The sequence below is a fragment of the Phasianus colchicus genome, unplaced genomic scaffold (genome assembly GCF_987193195.1).
Source record: "Phasianus colchicus unplaced genomic scaffold, bPhaCol1.hap1.1 HAP1_SCAFFOLD_44, whole genome shotgun sequence".
Taxonomy (NCBI): Eukaryota; Metazoa; Chordata; class Aves; order Galliformes; family Phasianidae; genus Phasianus; species Phasianus colchicus.
Genome location: NW_028325224.1, coordinates 519017 through 537908, shown reverse-complemented (window position 1 = coordinate 537908; position 18892 = coordinate 519017). Strand labels below are relative to the sequence as shown.

Genomic DNA, 18892 nt, shown 5'->3' with positions numbered 1-18892 from the left:
CCACAGAGATGATGAGGGGCCTGGAGCATCTCCTGTATGAGGAAAGGCTGAGACCTGGGGCTGTTCAGCCTGAAGAAGAGAAGGCTGAGAGAGGATATTATCAATGCTTATAAATACCAAAAGGGTGGGAGTCAAGCAGATGGGGCCAGGCTCTTGCCTGTGGAGCCCAATGACAGAACAAGGAGCAGGGGACACAAACTGGAATAAATGACGTTCCATTTGAACACAAGGAAGAGCTTCTTTACTGTGAGGGTGACAGTGCCCAGGAACAGACTGCCCAGAGAGGTGGTGGAGTCTCCTCTGGAGATATTCAAAACTCATCTGGACGTTTTCCTGTAACTTACTGTAGGGAACCAGCTTTGTTAGACTCAATGACTTGCAGAGATTCTTTCCAACCACTGCAGTTCCCCCTTGAGAAAATGTCTTTCTCCAATTTTTCAGTTTAAAAGGAAATTACATCCTAATTCAAAAAGTCTTGTTAATTTTTAGGAAGAGACAGATCTCTTGGTAAATAATGACAGAACAGTCTGTCTGAGCTTTCATAATACCTTTACTGAAGAACTGATTAGAATTTCTCCAACACATACATATGAGAGTTTACCTGATAAGAAACATCGAGAATGACCACAAATCCATTTCCTATCTTCTGAAAGCAAAGTATTATTTACTAACCTAAGCTGGAATTTGTCCTACAGACATCTCAGAAGTTGCACATCTGTCCAAGAAGAATCACTGCACTTTATTTCTACTGTACATGTTCATCTTATATCTTATTCTTCATTACTGTTATGTACTATGCAAAATACATAAAGAAAAAAAGCAGTAATCAAACTATACATACTGTGAGCAGGGCTTTGTGAAGGCTGCAGTACTGTACAGAAGAAAGCCTTGAACAGATCTATCTCAAATTCAGGGTAATAATACATTTATTTCCTACCCACATTGCTCATGTAATCCACCAACTATTTTAGGAACGCCTAGATTCTTAAAAATACAGAAATTAAAGTGATTTCCTGATCAACCCTTACAGAAAGACACAAGTTTAAACATGAAAGCAACTACGAATGCTTTGGAGAGAAAAAAATAGAATGTAATGTTAATAATCCCTGTAATGTTAATAAGCTAAATAACAGTTTCAAAGTTTAGTATCTTGATGCTTTACGGAGCTCCCATAAAATGGCTCTGAGCCATCCCTTCCTAATGATTTTGCACACCCACGCAACTTGCTCTGTGGGGATGGAAGATAACAGGATTTAGATCCTTGACACACTGCAATTGATTTAACAATAAATATTGTCTATCCTAGTTTTGGGTTACTATAAGATGAAAGCAAAAATGTATATACTGATCTACTGGTTTTCTTTTAAAAAGCATTCATCTGATGCTGAAGGCTAATTCTGTAAAGCTGAAACTTAAATCCCAGCAGAAACAGGTTCCCAGATATTAAAAACAAACAAACAAACAAACAAACAAAAATCATAAAAGTATGTATAATGAAATCTTTAGGCATGTGACAAACTTTGTTTTATATATTATATGATTTCAGAACTTCTGTCACACACACTCACAAACTTTCCTTAGAAGGAGAAGCAGAAGTTTAGATGATGATAAAGTTATGTTCTTACCACATTAGAAGGTTCCAATTTCTTCCTTCTAGCAAGGTCAGTGATATTACTGCCATTGTAGTTGATGCTCTCCATACAGCCTTTGAAATTTTTTTCTGCTGTTAGAACTTGGCTTCCCAGAAAAAGGCATGCCTCCAAAGGTTATCTTTGAATGTATCAGAAAATGAAAGACAGTTACTGGAGGACAAGGGCTTAGAATTTTTGCTTACTAGAAAAAGAAAGTATCAAACAAGTACTGGAAAAGTAGGAAAAAGTCTATGATGAAGTCATGACTGCAAATATTTTTGGTGGTAAATTGTATCTGTTATTAGGTTTTCCCAAATACAGAGAAAATATGTATCACAGTTACATATAGACTGTAACGAAGAGAAGGTCTCTAAAAGGAATGCAGTTTTAAATGCTTGGCAGAGCAAAATGTCAGTATTGTTAAGAAACAAGAATTTGTTGGCCAAAGAATGTGCTGTCTGTCTGATCTTGGAGAAGAAAAGTCTGCCTTTCTTTACAAACCTGATTGCAGAAAGTTTGAGAAGTAAAGGTGCCCAGTAAAACCTATTTCAATATGTAGACTGAAACAAACATTAAAAAAAAAAAAAATCTACTAAATCAAAAGGGAAGAAGGAAAGTGTTGCTTTATGTAGAACATCCATCAGTTTGGTAGAGTGTCAGAAGTGAGAAGTGGTTGGTGGCAAGTAAGGAAAATAATTCTTCTCTATTATGATGCTAAAACTAACTAAAAATTGATGATAAGAAAAGAGAAGCAACTGGCACCTATAGAGAGCTTCCCTGTTATAATATTAGCCTAGAACATGGCTTTGAGAGCACAGGGTTGTCAGCAAAAATGAGTCTGAGGGCAGGAGGGAAAACGTGAAAGAGCAAAAATGTTACAGCATTTACAAAAATACATTGTTGGGGAAAAATAATTCCCTCCTCCCCCTTCACCCCCCTTCCATATTATAGTATGTATATAGTTATCTTAATCAAAAAAGTAACCAAGGAACAAAGGCTATAAAATACAGGTGTTGTGCTGTTTCCTGTTCAATCATCCCTTCCCTAGGGAACAATCTAAATACTAAATACTATTACTAAAATTCTGAAAAATGAAAGTAGTATTTCTGACCCTTATTACTACTTGGGAGAAAAAGGAGATATCATATGAAGGACTTGGAATGGGAAACTCGAAGTTACTGTAGACAAATTGTTGGATAGCAAAAAATACAGTGAGTTGTGGCCAGTTTACCAGGCAAAACGTTTACTCTTTACATATTAAATGGCATGGACAAGACAGTGTTATACTACTTTGCATGCCCAGAATGGGAAAAAGCAGATTTCAATTCAAAACTTAAATATCAATAATAAATGGAGACAATTGTGAATTAATTTCTTTTTTATTTAGTTTAAGAAAAAAAACAACAGCACAAAAATGTTTCTAAAAATCTGTTTTTACTCATGACTGGAAAATCCAAATGTGATTTCCATGCATCTCGTGGGCCTGAGATAAAGACAATTTAAAAGGAAAGAAAGAAAAAAAAAAGGGGGGGGGGGGGATGCTATGATGGTAATGTTTAATATTCGTGTGGGGGGTGAAAGGTGTACTTGAGTTGCCTAAGCACAAGCTTCTACTGCTATTGGTGATGCCTGGGGTAATGTGCCTTAGTAACCTCTGCTTTCTGCTTGAGGAGGTATGCATCTCTATAAATTCTCTGCCATTTCTGCCAACACCATGGGAGTGCTGCAGATATCTAGGGGATATATGTATATAAGCTGCTCATTCAGTTTACGTGTTTGTCTTTTTCTTGGATGAGAAATAGTTGCTGTTTATTATTTCCTTAAATGCAACACAAGCATTTACTCATAATATCCAATCTGAGAACACCGTTCTTGTAACTGCTTATGAAAATCATAGATACAGAAATCAAAAGAAACTGTTTCAATCTGCTTGCATTTAAGGAAATAGGAAGTCTCTTTCCACCCTTGCGCATATTTAAGACTGTTTTCTGACAAACTGCTAGCTAAAGGCTTCAGTCTTTCTTTTTGTGCTTACTCCCTCAATGGAATAGCTGAGCTTTTGTAACTGTCCCTACTTTGAAGTTTTCTAGTGGATCCAGGTTGGTTTAAGTATCCTCTATTCCTCACTTCTTTCTTTTCTACCATTTTCTTCAAAAAGGAGCATGTTAAGAACATAAATTTCTATTCTGTTAAGAGTCTTCTCCTGCAGTTAGCTGGTTAGTAAATAATACTTTGCTTTCAGAAGATAGGAAATGGATTTGTGGTCATTCTAGATGTTTCTTATCAGGTAAACTCTCATATGTATGTGTTGGAGAAATTCTAATCAGTTCTTCAGTAAAGGTATTATGAAAGCTCAGACAGACTGTTCTGTCATTATTTACCAAGAGATCTGTCTCTTCCTAAAAATAAACAAGACTTTTTGAATTAGGATGTAATTTCCTTTTAAACTGAAAAATTGGAGAAAGACATTTTCTCAAGGGGGAACTGCAGTGGTTGGAAAGAATCTCTGCAAGTCATTGAGTCTAACAAAGCTGGTTCCCTACAGTAAGTTACAGGAAAACGTCCAGATGAGTTTTGAATATCTCCAGAGGAGACTCCACCACCTCTCTGGGCAGTCTGTTCCTGGGCACTGTCACCCTCACAGTAAAGAAGCTCTTCCTTGTGTTCAAATGGAACGTCATTTATTCCAGTTTGTGTCCCCTGCTCCTTGTTCTGTCATTGGGCTCCACAGGCAAGAGCCTGGCCCCATCTGCTTGACTCCCACCCTTTTGGTATTTATAAGCATTGATAATATCCTCTCTCAGCCTTCTCTTCTTCAGGCTGAACAGCCCCAGGTCTCAGCCTTTCCTCATACAGGAGATGCTCCAGGCCCCTCATCATCTCTGTGGCCCTCCACTGGGCTGTCTCCAGAAGTTCTGTATTTCTTGAAGTGAGGAGCCCAGAACTGGACACAGCACTCCAGATGTGGCCTCACCAAGGTAGAGAAGAGAGGGGAGACCACCTCACTCAACCTGCTGGCCACATTCTTTTTAATGCATCCCAGGATACCATTGGCCTTCTTGACCACAAGGCCACATTGCTGGTTTGTGGGCACCCTGCTGTCTACAGGGACACCCAGGCCTTTCTCTGCAGTGCTTCTTTCCAGCAAGTCAGACCCTAACCTGTACTGATACATGCAGTTACTCTTCCCCACATGTAGGACTCTGCACTTGCCCTTGTTGAACCTCATAAGGTTTTTTCTCTCCCTTTCCACCCTGTCCAGGTCTTGTTGAATGGCATAAAGATAAAAACTGATCAATGCTTCTTGAGGGAAATTCCCAATGTATTTTAGGTGTATACAAGATTATGTAATACTGTGTGAATGTTGTTATGACTGGGTGACAGTTCACCGATCAGTTCACAGATGTTTTTGCTTCTCAATTGTTTTTACAAAATGTAAATAGTATTCATGAGAAGAGAATGTGATTGACTTCACTTCTTCTAGCAAAATTTTGGCCTTGGAGCTTTGTATCTGTGCAGACTGGAACCATAAGTCAATCACAGAACTTGCCACATCACCATTTGCTTTGGTAAACCATCACCACCCCCTTATTCAATATTCTTGAAGGTTCCCTTTTAAGTGAATTCAGATCTGGTCCAGCTGTGGAACTTGCAGCTTTCAGCGTAAGAATACTGTGAAAAGAAGAAGTATCACTAGTCTGTACAGGACTAACACATTTCATTTTACATATGACATTCTTAACAATAGGCTTTTATTATTCATTCTTTGTCATATATTAAAATAAAGGATGTTTTATTTTCTTTCATGTACCAAACAGTTCCATTTGTCTTAAATACTCTATACAACTGCAGATAATTACAGCAACATAAAAAACAGCATTATGACATACCTAGAGGGATTAGTTTGACTTGTGTTTGGTTCCCAGGTCCCAAGATGCCAGTATCTGGGAAAGTGGCAAATGGAAATTCAACTGTGCAGAGGAACAGGAAAAAACCCTATATCTGTATATCAGCAATACAGAAATAATTGATAAAATGCTCAGGAAACAAGCTGTGTTTAACCAGCACTGTCCAATCCAGCCTGTTGCAGGGTCCACGACAGCAGTGAGAGGAAAGAGCAGCAGACAAGACTCTTCTGGCTTGTACCATGGTATTAGTTCTAGCACGCTTAAGTTCTGCATCTGAAGTTACATTAGCAAGCCTGATGTGCTTGGCAACAGCACAACATCTCACTCCATATGTAACGTATTTTCTGTGGCAAAGAACTTCTTTGTTCAGAACTCACGGACTTTGCATGTTCATAAAAGCTGTTACATACTTTGGAAAGTTCAGGCATACCTTCAATCCTCCTCTGTATTCGATTCCTACCGACTTCATAGTAACTGCTGTTCCCAGCAGAGCTCAATGACAGCCGGCGCAGGATCGGGGCTGAATTTGAGGTAGCAGTCACTGGCTGAAAGGAATTCCTGTAATATGCTGCACTCCCCGAAGTACGATATTCAGTGGAATTTCGACGGGCTGGGCTTGACAGATTTACTGAATTAAGTGCAGAATCCATAGAGTCCTCAGAAAAGCGATGCTCTTTGGAAGTGCTGTTTTCTTCTATACGTAACGTTTCTGCTACAGAAAACAAAAGCATCAATCTGTTCAAAACGATGGGCTTTGTAGCTTTGTTATTTAATTCCTTGCTATGTTCTCTTGAAGATAATAACAAGCTCCAAGCCTGTTAACAAGTCTCCTGTGAGACAAGACTTACTGAAGAATAGTCATTCTCAAGTAATCACTGGTCCTTTACTACATTAAAAAATTTCCAGTAAAATGTCTAATAGACAAGTTTGAGACAGTCTTCCATAAATCAGCACAGCTCTATATGTTAAAATATTATGAGCAGGATGTGGACATAAGGTTTGCTTTTTTTTTCATTGTCTGATATTAGCATTAACCCATATACAATCTCAGTCAAGCATTTTCATTATCTTTCTTAATGGTTATCTTCTGAGAATTTGTTTAGGAGTGCATTATGTTTCTATTTTTTATAAATATAAAAAGAATTTTTTAACATAAAAAAACCTCTCATGTTAACTAGCAAATGTTTAATTTGTTCTACACAGTAGAGGGAGTCTCTAACTTCATATGCAAGAGGACAATTATCATCTGTAGATCTCCATATGTTCAGAGACAATAGCCATCACAAAAAACTGAAGAGACTACATGCAGAGCTGCAGAAGGCTGTAAATCCTAGACTCACATGCACACTAACACAATACAGTCTGATCACAATGCTGCAACTACGAGTCGTTAAACATCAGTGGGAACACCACTCCATTCTCTCATCATTGTATGTTCTCAGCTCCACTTGCACTAGGCCAACATCTAGCCTGAGGAAGAAGTTGGAAGCCTGATGCAAAAATCTGCATGAAACAAATGCTGCTTTGGCAAGAGAGTTAAGAGCTGGAAAATATAGCTAACAGGTTCACAGAAGTGTAAACTCCACATTACCATCTTGAAAATTACTCTATGAAAGTTATAAAACATATGCTAGTGGAGCAGCATATTCTTGGGGGTAACTGGTACAATCTGTGAAACAAGTTCCTAGAATATGCTCTTTATTACTCTTCTTATATGACAACTTCCAATAATTTCTTGGGAAAATTCCAGAATTAAATAAAGGAAGAGTATTTTCCACAAACAAACAACAGCAACAAAAAACACACAGAGAGCTTTTGAAGCACGTTTAACTTGTTCTATTAGCAATTACGTTCTCTCCCCTGAAGTCTGTATAAAACTGGAGTTTAGTGAAGAACTTGAGGTGTATTTCACAGTTATGATCTTCAGGCAACATTATCCCAAAGTGGAACAAAGACACCCAGAGAACCGGTTCCCTACTTAGTGAATTCAGTAAAGCAAGACATGCAATCCACCATAACATCTTCTATTAAACACAACGCTTGTGGCAAAAAGAAGCTTTTAAGTCCACAAGCCCTTCTCTTTCAAGTACACAATCCTCAAGACAATAATGATAAACTTTCTAGTTTGATCTGTATCAAAAAAGCAAAGCAGTGGCTACTGAGGTTTTTGGAGAAAGCAAACTTTTATTTGTCGGCTTGAAGTAGCTGCAGCAACTTGCTAAAAGGAAAGCAATAGCCATCTTTCTATAGAATTTCAGAGATACTAACAGACACAATCAATGATAAGCACTATAATATTAAAGGAAACAAATGAGAAAATTAGATCAGTAGAGAATGAGACCACCAAATGAAGTCTCAGTGCAAGAATGAAAGGCAGAAGTAATACTTCAAATGGCTACAGAAAAGCACTATGAAGGAGTCCAAAACTTGTAGATTGAAACTTCATAAGTTTTTAAACGTATGATGAAATACTGGAAGCAATATTCCACACCAGAAAGTTTCAACAGGAGTATTTCAGCAAATATCAGCCAACTCCATACAATGTCTTATGAAGGAATCTTTTTATAGTAATCAAGCAGAGATCCCAAATACATCCGTTAAATAATCATTTTATGTCACTCTTTCCATGATCGCTCAAGACATAAAGGGTTTTAAATTGACTATTTTACAGAAGAATTTAATTGCATTTACTCCAATTATATCCCAGCAGGATGGGATACCAGGGGATGGCAAAGAGAAACTCTGCTTTGATTCCCAAGACACTAGCATTTGAGCTTAGAATCAGAAAATCATAGAATGGCTTGGGTTGGAAGGGACCCTCAAAGATCATGAAGCTCCAACCCCTCCACCATATGCAGGGCCACCAACCTCCCTATTAAATATTAGACCAGGCTGCCCAGGACCTCATCCAACTGGCCTTGAACACCTCCAGGAAGAGGGGTGTCCACAGCCTCTCTGGGCAGCCTGTTCCAGCACCTCACCATTCACTCTGTAAAGAACTTCCCCTGATACTCAACCTAAATCCTCCCTCCCTCAACTTAAAGCCATTTCCCCTTGTCCTGCCATTATCTTAAGCTTTTCTTAACATAGCTCCTCAGGTCACATACACAAGGTGGGAAAACTGGCATACTTCATAGGATGATCATCTTTTAAAATAGGTGTTTCTGTCCAGCAGCTATACTATCCCAATCCACTCCCTTTCAATTCATCTAGCCTCCCTACAAACCAACCCCAACTGCAGTCTTGTTATTGAAAGCACGGTAACAGGTATGAGAGCTGATTCAGAATTGGTGTCTGACAAATACAGTTTTGCAATTAACAGAGCAACAAATGACTCTTTTCCTACTTCGACATGTGGAGCAGATGCGAGTAGTAGAGGGATGGAATGAGAACAACTTTTTTTCTGTTACAAACAGAATTCACATTCTTACTCTCAACTATTCCAAAATTCAACAGATTTCAATGCTCTCTGATTTAGGTTTTGTAACAGAAAACTGAACATCCCTCATCTGCTTAAGCCTTCAAAGAATGCTTCTGCCACTTCAGTTTTGTTAGATTTGTAATATGGAATCAGCACTCTCTTGACCTTTGCCCTGTGAAATAAATTGTTATGCTGCTCCTTTAATGTATTTCCATCCATTACTGCATGGATGGCATCACATCTGCAATAGAACCCAACATTCACCACCAAGTAACCAATCGATGCCTTGTAAAAAAGGGCTGATCTGAAATAATAAACACATTTTCCTTACTCTGTCTTGTATCTGAACAGTTATTAACCAGACCCAGTTGTACCACAGCACTGGTAAAATACTGAAAGCAGAAGGCACTGCCATGTGATCTTATGCTGTAAGGCAGGCCCTGTAAGTAATAACTGAAGTTTTATTCTCAAGTCAGCACCAGACACCAAGGGTTCATACATGTATGAGTCCCAATTAGGAAGTTCAGCTTTTCAAAAACCAGAGTTAAATATGTTAAAGGCTGCTATTTAATGATTTCACAATGCAGCAAGCTGTTAATGACAGGTAAATTCAGCAGAAGTAGAACTTCCATATGCAGAAGATCATTAACAACATCAAATTTACTACATCTAAGAGCCACTAACAGAGCCCAGTAAGCCATATCAATTTTATCTACAAATATCAGTCTTCCAGAGGTGAGTTTTTGCACACTTGAAATGTACAAAAGATCAATGAATAATTGTCTCACCTGAAGCTGGAAAGCATCAGTTTTTCAAGTTAATTTGGTATAGACTTTCTGCACCGAACGTTTACTGTTTCAAGACCTCAAGAGGAGATGAGCAATTGCTTGTGCATACGTTGTTATAAATCTAGATTACAAGTATGTGTGTGTATATGTAGATACACATGCCATAATTATTATGCTTTTCTTTTTCTCTATCTCATTTTTTCCCTCATTTCTCCTCTCCATCTCACTGAGATGGGGGCAGTGAATGAACAGCCACGTGACGCTCAGTGATCTGCTGGGTTAAACCACAATGCATCACCATATCTTAAAGAACTTGCACGCTGCAAAAGATTTCTTCTTTTAAGAACGTTGCAACAAAACGTTGCTGGCATGCCATACAGAGACTTCCTAGCCTAGAAGGAAAAAAAAAAATGTCAAGCAGCAGCTATTCAGTTTGAGATGTAAGGATAATTTATCTGTAGGCATGGCATTAATATGTAGCAGAACTAAACCTATTCCTTAATAGAGGACATAAGAGAACGAACACTGACCTAAGAGACCAGGGAATGGGAGAAAGGAGGAAGCAGCAAATTTAACATGTGGAATCACTTGCCTGGAAGCTAAACAGATTAGCTGGAAACTTTTCACTCACTTGGTTAAGGTATTAAGAACACAAACATTATGTATGGATAAGATTATGAGAATGACTTGAATTAATAAAGCTGATACTCCACTCATACTGAGCTTACTTGACAAATGTATAGCTTGTATAGCTGCAGCTGTTGAGATGCACAAGCTCTGCTTATTACCAACAACCTAACTGTACAGTGTACATGTAATTCAACTTTGCTATTGCTAGACTCTGATTTAAGAACTGTTCAGAAAATCCTGGACTCCCAGTGATATAAAGTATACTCCACCAGGACTATCTTAATAAAGTAGTTCACAAACATACATTCTTGACTATGCTTAAGGAGTTACAAAAGTGATAGAATCTCACTGCAGGTTACTTCAGTTCTTTCTCCCTACCCTAGGTTCACAAACAAGTGAAGAAACAAAAAAATTAGAAACATCTTCACATACCAGTTATCATTTCCCCTCCATGATGGCCAGATTTCAGAAATCCAAAGACTGTTTTGGATTGATAGGCACAATCCACACAAGCTTGTACAGCTTGTTGAAGTACCACGTTGACAGGACCTGGTCCAAAGTGATCTGGAAGCTCCTGAACCTTTTTCTTATCCAGGTGAGGCCCAGAATTTCCATGCTTGTTGACATAAACACATACTGAAAAAGAACAAGCCATATTTATACAGAATATTTCTGCTTTCTTCACACCTAGTGCACACAGAATAGAGACATGTTTCACGTGCACCATGGTTCAGGACCCCTGATCTCTCAGCTAGTAATTTAAAATATTATGAAAATATTTAAAATATTTTCATGTGTAGAGACAAGACAAGTATTATGTCCTAAATGGAGTCTAGGTCCCCAGCACTATTTCTCTCTCTATTTGATCCCTAAAAACAACTGTTTTCTTGCCAAAGATTTTGCATCATTATATCTCCTTTCTGAAACAATGAATATTGTGTAGTTGCAGACCACTTTTTCAATCAAATCAAATTGATCAAATAGGACTATTGAAAACAGAGACAATGAAAAACTATCTTTCAAAAGGAACAACAAGGCAGAAAAATATGGAGAAAAGCTGTAACTGAAGGGTTTTTCTTTCTTCTTTTTGGTCTAGACTATCACATGACCAGGAATGCACAAAGACATTAGTACAGGTTAAATCTGTGGTGACTAAGCAGACAATCTAAGTGATACGTAATAGAAAAGACTGCTGCATTTTCTCAGCTGTAGTACCATTCTGGCTTAGTTAGAAGCATAGATTTTAAAAATGAAACATTTCTATGAAGTGCTTCACTGATCTTGTGTCTTCATGCCTATCTGCTTAGTCTCTGATGTCTGCAAATTGGAGGAAGCCGCTTTGTATGAATAAACAAAGATACAAATCAGCAAAAAGAGCTTTCATGACATCTTCTGTCTGACCTCAATAACAGCTGAAAGGTTTATTTTCCTAGGAAACACAAAGGTATTTTCCCCTCATCCATCATTGAAGTTGGGATGGAGAAGAGCCTGACAACTTCTATTGTAAAAACAGTTTTTAATTTTGTTTGGGATACTTTTGACATTTAACATAAGTTATGGGCTTTTTTAGAAAGATCTGAGCTTTCAATTGACAACCTACAAATTGTTTCATTACAGAGTTACAAGCCCCTCAACAAGCCAGCTCATTAAGTGGCTTATTTTTGTTTTGCCAATGCTTTTTAAGATACATTTCATTACATTTTCTCTTAAGTTTGCTTGTTTAAAAATAAGGGAGATATTTCCCCTGATTGCTTTTACTTGGTTTAAATGGACTTGCTTTTTTAATAGAACACTGAAGAGAGACAAAATCTCCATTTTGTGTTATTAAAGTCAAGCGTGCATGAAAGCAAAATATCATATGAGCTTTTAGCTACATCAAATCCCATTTCATACATCAGAGAATGAGACAGAAATGAAACAATTGTACAGTTTCCTCCTTCAGACAGAGCAAAACTGACAGGTTTAGCAGATGTGTTCAAAGTCTCTGTGCCCCAGCACTTCTTGTTTTAATGCAGGCATCAAAATACCAGTTCTACAAAGTAACACTGGCACCTACAAACATCTTTTTTAAAAAAACGTAGTAGGTGAGTAAGTTCGCAGATAGTTCATTCACAATCTTGAAGCAGTTTCTTTGAGTAACTGCCAGGTTTCAAACATTTTTTCATCTGTGTCAGCTTTCTGGGACATCATACTGAGTTGTTGTAGGGGTTCATTGCAGTCTATCTTCATGAGATATTTTTATTTTGACATCCTTGCTTCTTTTGAAAATGATGTAATTTCCCTGCAAAAACCTGCAAAGCCATGCATACATGTATGTATGTATATACGTATAAAATATGTATGAAAGCATAAGTATAGCGTATATATAAAAACATGTATGCATGCATGCGTACATACTATATACTGTAGTATATACATACATAACTCTCTCTGTTTCTAAAGAATAACGAGAATTTAAATATTTCCTGGCTTTTGTGACCAATTAATTCAGATTAAGACCCATAAAAGTAAACAAAGGATGATGGGTGTGCCATCAGCAAACAAGCTTGTCACACTGCTGGCAAATGGAAACAGGCATGACTCCTTACTCATTTTTCTAATAATCCTGTGCAGAAATTGTTGGCTTTGCATCCACTGCCGCTAGTTAGGTGAAAGTGCTATGGATCCCTTTAGCTGTAACATTCTGCCATTTTTGATATTAAAATGAATTTGAAGAAATACATCAACTTCATCTATAAAAGGGTTCCAGGATCAAAATGCTCATCAGGGTACAACACGCGTGCCGACTTACTTACAGGGAGATTTCTTATAAGAGAAGCAGGTCTAAGACATCTGTTTATCTCCAATTTAAACAACTTAATTTAGGTAGAATTATGTGTTTTACAGCTATTCACGCAGTTGCTTACTAGAAATATCTGATTTAATTGCAGAGATGTTCTAGACCTAAACCAGGGTCTATTTAAGACAGAGAAAGCTCTGCATTGACAATTTTTATATTTGTTGTGGTTACATCATTGAAGTGAATACATTGTGTTTATATTAAATTGTAAGAAGAACCATTTTTAATAAGCTTTAACATTTTAATTTGATATCCTCTTCTGATTTAAGTGTGGCCTTATGACTCTCCATAGAAAAAGATTATTCTGCCCACACTGAGGCTAAATGACAAAACCCCAGTAACTCAAAAAAAAAAAAAAAAAAAAAAAAAAGAGAAAAAAGAGAAACAAATGACTAATCTCAAAAGCCTTTGGAAATACTATGCAAATATACCACAGCAATAGAAAGTATCAGATGGGATGAGTCACATCAACAAGTTACCATGGTTTGACAAGTAGCAAAAGCAGAGTAAAACCACTCTTTCCTAAGTCTCTCTGTGAGGTTTAAGCTGACACGCTTCACTTCACATCTGAGGCAGACTACAAATCGGCACGAGCTACTGCACCTCAGCCATGGCACAGGCAAAAGCCTTCCTTGTCCTGGAGTCAGCTGCACAGAGAGGCTCTGCTGCTCTGGTCCCTGCCACGGCTGCATTTTATCCAACCCATTCCTGTGCTCATCTGAGCCCACGATGAGTCAGTGCAGAGAAGCTAACTGCAGATACCTCCTAGCTTTGCCAAAATGTTTTCTGTGCTTCACTGGGTCAGCTCGTCACCTCATCAGCAGGGAGGCTTGGGATGCACTACACGGACAAGGAGGCAAGGAGAGCAGGAGCAGAGCAACTTCTAGGGGCAGCTAGCCATACATTCAGTTAAACTGTACCATCAAAACACATCCTTGCTCTTACAGTCAGTAGCCCAAACCAAGAGTTATTAGAGTTGCTTCCAATTTATCTCCTAATCCATTTCAAGGGAATTGTTTTTCTACTAAATAGCCATACAGGAAGCTTCAAATGTCACCTATCTGCCTGAGTGATTTCACAAAAAAGACTGACATGTTTAGGAGAAAGACTTCTTGAACTTGCAGTAGATCGTCCATAAGCACAAAATCCATGCCACTGATCAATAAATATCTCCATTCTCAGCTGTCAAGGGCTATAGACATACCAGAGAAATACACTATACTCAGTCCTTTTGACTAAAAATACCAAAATCATACGTAATCCTCATATGTATTACAACACAATGTAATCACCTTCAGATGGATGAGCATCACTCCTCGGAAGCTTAGGGGAAAGGGGAGCTGTGTATGGTGGAGAGTCCTGAGAGTATCGTTTAACACTTCCGTTTTCACGTATTTCTTCTTTTGCTGTGAAAAGGAAAGATATCACCAATTTATTATGGTATAAAAATGCTCACAGGGAAAGTCAAAGTACAAAAGCAAAAACATACATCAAGTCATTCACCAGGTAACAAATCCATTTCACATAGAATCGGTCATTCAATACAAACTTCAAAAGCTGAAGTAACAGCTTAGTTTATACTATCATCATCCAAATTTCCAAATTTAGGCTACTTTCCTGAAAAGTATTAAAGCAAATGACTTTTATTTGATGAAATGAAACAAATACAATTTCTCTACTGGAAAAAAACAAAACAAAACAAATAAAAACCGAAACACCAAAACCACCACAATACTTTATTTTCTAAAGCAGCACCTCTAAGACTGAAACTGCATTGATGTCAAAGTTTTCTCAGCTATGGCTCCTGATAACCCTTGGACCGGGACTCGTAATACCAGCACTGCAAGCCATTTGATGGGAGACCCTGAGCATGTTATTTCCCTCTCACTCTATATACCCCCAGAGTACCAAAACTCACATAAAATGTCACAAGCAGCCAGCTGCAAAACCCACCTTCTCTACTAGACTGTATGCTGCAGAATTTAAAATTTTGGAGCCGCCACTGAGCAAGGTGAACAAAGAAGGAAGAAAAGAGTATTTAATGTTGTAGGATAGGCTGAACTGAATCATCTCTCAGAGCAAGCCCCTTCTTATAAGGTAGTAAGCATCTTTCTCCAAGGTTATTTTATGATTCAAACATAAATTGAACAGGCAAAATGTGAAGTTTTGAGTCTGTCCTTTTAGTAACCCAGTGGTACAATTCCTACTTGACCACAAGAAAGAGTTAGCAGAACAAAATGATTTCTGCACATGTGGTATGAGCTATCCCAACCTGCCACAGCACTTGTGCTCTGGAACGAATCCTCTAAGAACTGAAGAGTATTCATTTCAATCAATTAAAGTTATAGCAAAGCAGATTAAAATGTTAAATTTCATAAAGTAACCACACTTATCAAAAATATCAGTACTTGTAAACAACAGCTGTTTGATAGTACCTGGTTTGTTCCTATCGTACTCCGTGGGACTATGTGCACACCCCATGTAGGGGCTGAAAGGCTGGCTACTGAAAAGATTATCGCATTGAAGACTGTGGCAGAGTTTCTCCAAGAAACGTAGGACAAACGATGCACTGTTTACAGAAGGAAGATTGATGGCATGCTTCTCCCCATCAAAGGAAGCTGCGAATAAGAAGAAGATGTCAAACAGCCCCTGAGCATCACGAAGTATAGCAAAACACTAACAAGTAAAGGAGAAGACATTCAGCTTTGATTTAAAACATGCAAGACATGAGAGGAATAAACAATCTTTCTGGTGTTTAACACGTTTATATCCAAAGAACTGGTTGTACCTTCCATTGGATCCATGCCACTTTAAATTTGCTCTATGAGAACTTATTTTCAGAAAATAACACTGGCTTTAAACGAGTATAACAAATCTATTCTCTCAACATCAAAATCTTACGGGCAATTTCAGTTGTTTGCTTATAAAACAGTACCTCTATACCACCTATTTGCAGGAGATAACCAAGAAAAGATCCATTACAGCACTTGCTGGAGAGAAAAAAAAAATAAACTTTTTTTTTTTTTTAGTTTGCAACTGAACTGAGCTTACTTGCAATAGCATGCTGGCATGCATCACCACTGAAATTTTGACTACAGAAACTCATCTTGTCATTTGATATTTTACCATTAGAGAAATCCATCCTGCTGTCAACGCTACAGTGATGAAACTCCAACTTAATTCTAAAAAATCTAGGTGGCAGAGATACCACAAGAATGGACTTGAATGAGTGATTACAAAGAGACTGAACATGCGCCAACATCTTTAACTTATTAACTTCCTTCCTTGCTCCCTAAATATTTAGAATGATAGTAGTACTATAGTAGTAGTAGTTAATGATAATTTTCCCTTTTTGTGATACTTGGTGAGATTCCGAAAAAACTTACTGTTGCAAATGCCACCACTACATAGGTAAATAATTACAATTACGTTATCTGAATCCTTTGGTTATTTCTAATTAGAAAGACACTACAACAGGAACAAACTTGTAAATTATGCTTAGGGTTGGAAAGAATCAGTGTGAACACCAGGTTTATGCATCAATTTGTCTTCTCAGGCAGCTTTCTGTTTTTGAGTTTCCAAATGGTAAGCAGAGCTTTAAAGGATCACATTTGGTTAGTGGCAGATGCATTTTCAAAAAAAAAAAAACAAAAAAAAACAAACCCACAAAAATTACAAGAAAGCCTTTATTCACAAGTCTGAAATAAGAAGCATACCCATATTGCGTTACAGAAGAAGACAGATATTACATGCAAAAACAAAGAAAACGCCCCAGCTCTAGCATATTTTATGCTTCCTTAGGAAATCAGAAGCGTGACTGACTTATACTGTTAAGTGAGCCTATGATTAGGGTTAATGCAAGTACACGAGCTAGCAGCAACAATAACACACTACCTCTCGTTTGCTTTCATTGTGTGGTGATCAGTGCAGGTGCCTAGAGTTTAAGAGTCAGTACCACAGGGATAAATCCTGGACCCACGGGTTTCCATGGCCCATTCACATTTTTTCCAGACTCCAATGTTTGAATGAAAACCTAATGATTCACATGTGGCTCAGACACAAGGCTCTCTACCTCCTGTTTGGGGAAAAGGTCTCGGGAGGCATATTTCTGCTAGGAGCTCAACCAGTTCTGGAGAGCAAATGGGCTGTGAGACCCAGCACAGCCTGATCTCCTGGTATTTACTTCAAGGTAGCACTATCAGCTGCAGCAAACATTCAAATAACTTCATAATAGCCTCACAGGTAGTCTTACATGGCCCTAGGGAAATTACTTGTTCTCCACATCTTAATTTCTCATTTTGAAAAGAAGCACTGAAAAGAATAATATTATCTTAGAGTTGTCAGGAGGATAAAGCAAGAAACATCTGAGGCCATCTGAATGCCCCAAGTCACACCATGAGAAAAATCCACAAAAAAAAGAAAACAGGATTCAGTGCAAACACAGCTCCCTTGTACTCCAAACATCTGAGGGCAACCATAGGAACTCCAAGCAAAGGAGTGGGATCCAGATCTACAGGCTCAACTCTCTGCTCTGCCTGGGAACAACATAAGCTTCTTACTTCCAAGATAAATGCTAGGGCTGAAAATAAAAAGGAGCACTTCTGAGGTGCAACAACCTCAACCTCAAATGACAAATAAACAGGGAATGGAGCTTGTTTGTGCAACCCCAGACCTTGGGATGAAGAGTCATTCTCATTTCTTTACTTTTCATTGTGTAGGTATGTTTCAAACAGCAAGCTCAAGCCAGGAGAAAGGCTGAGCACTAAACTATCAGACAAATGTGTCTGTCTGATAGTGAAGAAAATCACCCAAGAGACTGATTGAATTCTCTGCTTGAGAAGGTTTATCTGAACCTCAGTCTGTTTCATCCCACTAAATGACACAGACTCAGAGCTAGAAGCAGAAAAAAGAAGCTGACACCACCACCATGAGTGGGCTTGCTAATCAAGCCTTTAATTTCCCTTTGGTTACATTTGCTTGAATTGAAACCTTATGCATCAAGCAAAATTAAAATGGTTTGTGCTTTTGTTTTGAGTAAGAAAAAATCCTAAATTCAACTCCATTCAAAACAATTATTTTCTCTGGCAGCTGAACCAAAAGAACCCACTGATTATTCACACACATTGTAGCAAGATTATTTCATCCAAGTCCCAGCATGCAGTTTTCTACTATAGCAAATACAATACTTGCCATGAAAGTTCATCACAAAAGATTTAGATTTCTTTCCTTAATCTCTGATGCAGACAATTGTTTTTCTTGCCAGTCTTAAAGAAAAACCAACTATACATAAAAAAAACAACTTTCAAACAAAAACTCTACAAGAAAATATTCTCACAATTTCATTCTGCAATTTCTCATTTAATTCTACTGTCTACACCCTCCCTTCCTATTCAACTGCACAGTTGGTTTTCACAGAATCACAGAATGGCCAGGGTTGGAAGGGACCTCAAGGATCATGAATCTCCAACCCCCTGCCAATGCAGGGCCACCAACCTCCACATTCAGTGCTAGACCAGGCTGCCCAGGGCCCCATCCAATCTGGCCTTGAACACCTCTAGCGACGGGGCATCCACAGCCTCTCTGAGCAGCCTGTTCCAGCACCTCACCACTCTCTCTGTAAAGAACTTCCCCCTGACATCCAACTTAAATCTTCCCTCCTTCAGCTTAAAACCATT

General features: G+C 38.2%; 1 protein-coding gene across 10 annotated transcripts in view; it reads right to left on the bottom strand.

The window, feature by feature from the left end:
* Positions 1-4932: 4932 nt before the first annotated feature.
* The window catches only part of LOC149912025 (sex comb on midleg-like protein 2), a 29676-nt gene continuing 15716 nt past the window's right edge, over positions 4933-18892 (bottom strand). For 4 of the 10 annotated variants that reach the window (XR_016462440.1, XR_016462439.1, XR_016462437.1 and 1 more), the window contains exons 2-3: positions 15653-15835; positions 12711-14623 (exon numbers count right to left, since the gene is read on the bottom strand). Coding sequence is in view for 1 of the 10 variants with exons in the window: in XM_090132815.1 (XP_089988941.1) it covers positions 5290-5303; positions 5970-6251; positions 14510-14623; positions 15653-15835 (593 nt within the window). In the remaining 9 variants the exon portion in view is untranslated. The other 6 variants (XM_090132815.1, XR_016462434.1, XR_016462441.1 and 3 more) reach the window with 6 other exon arrangements.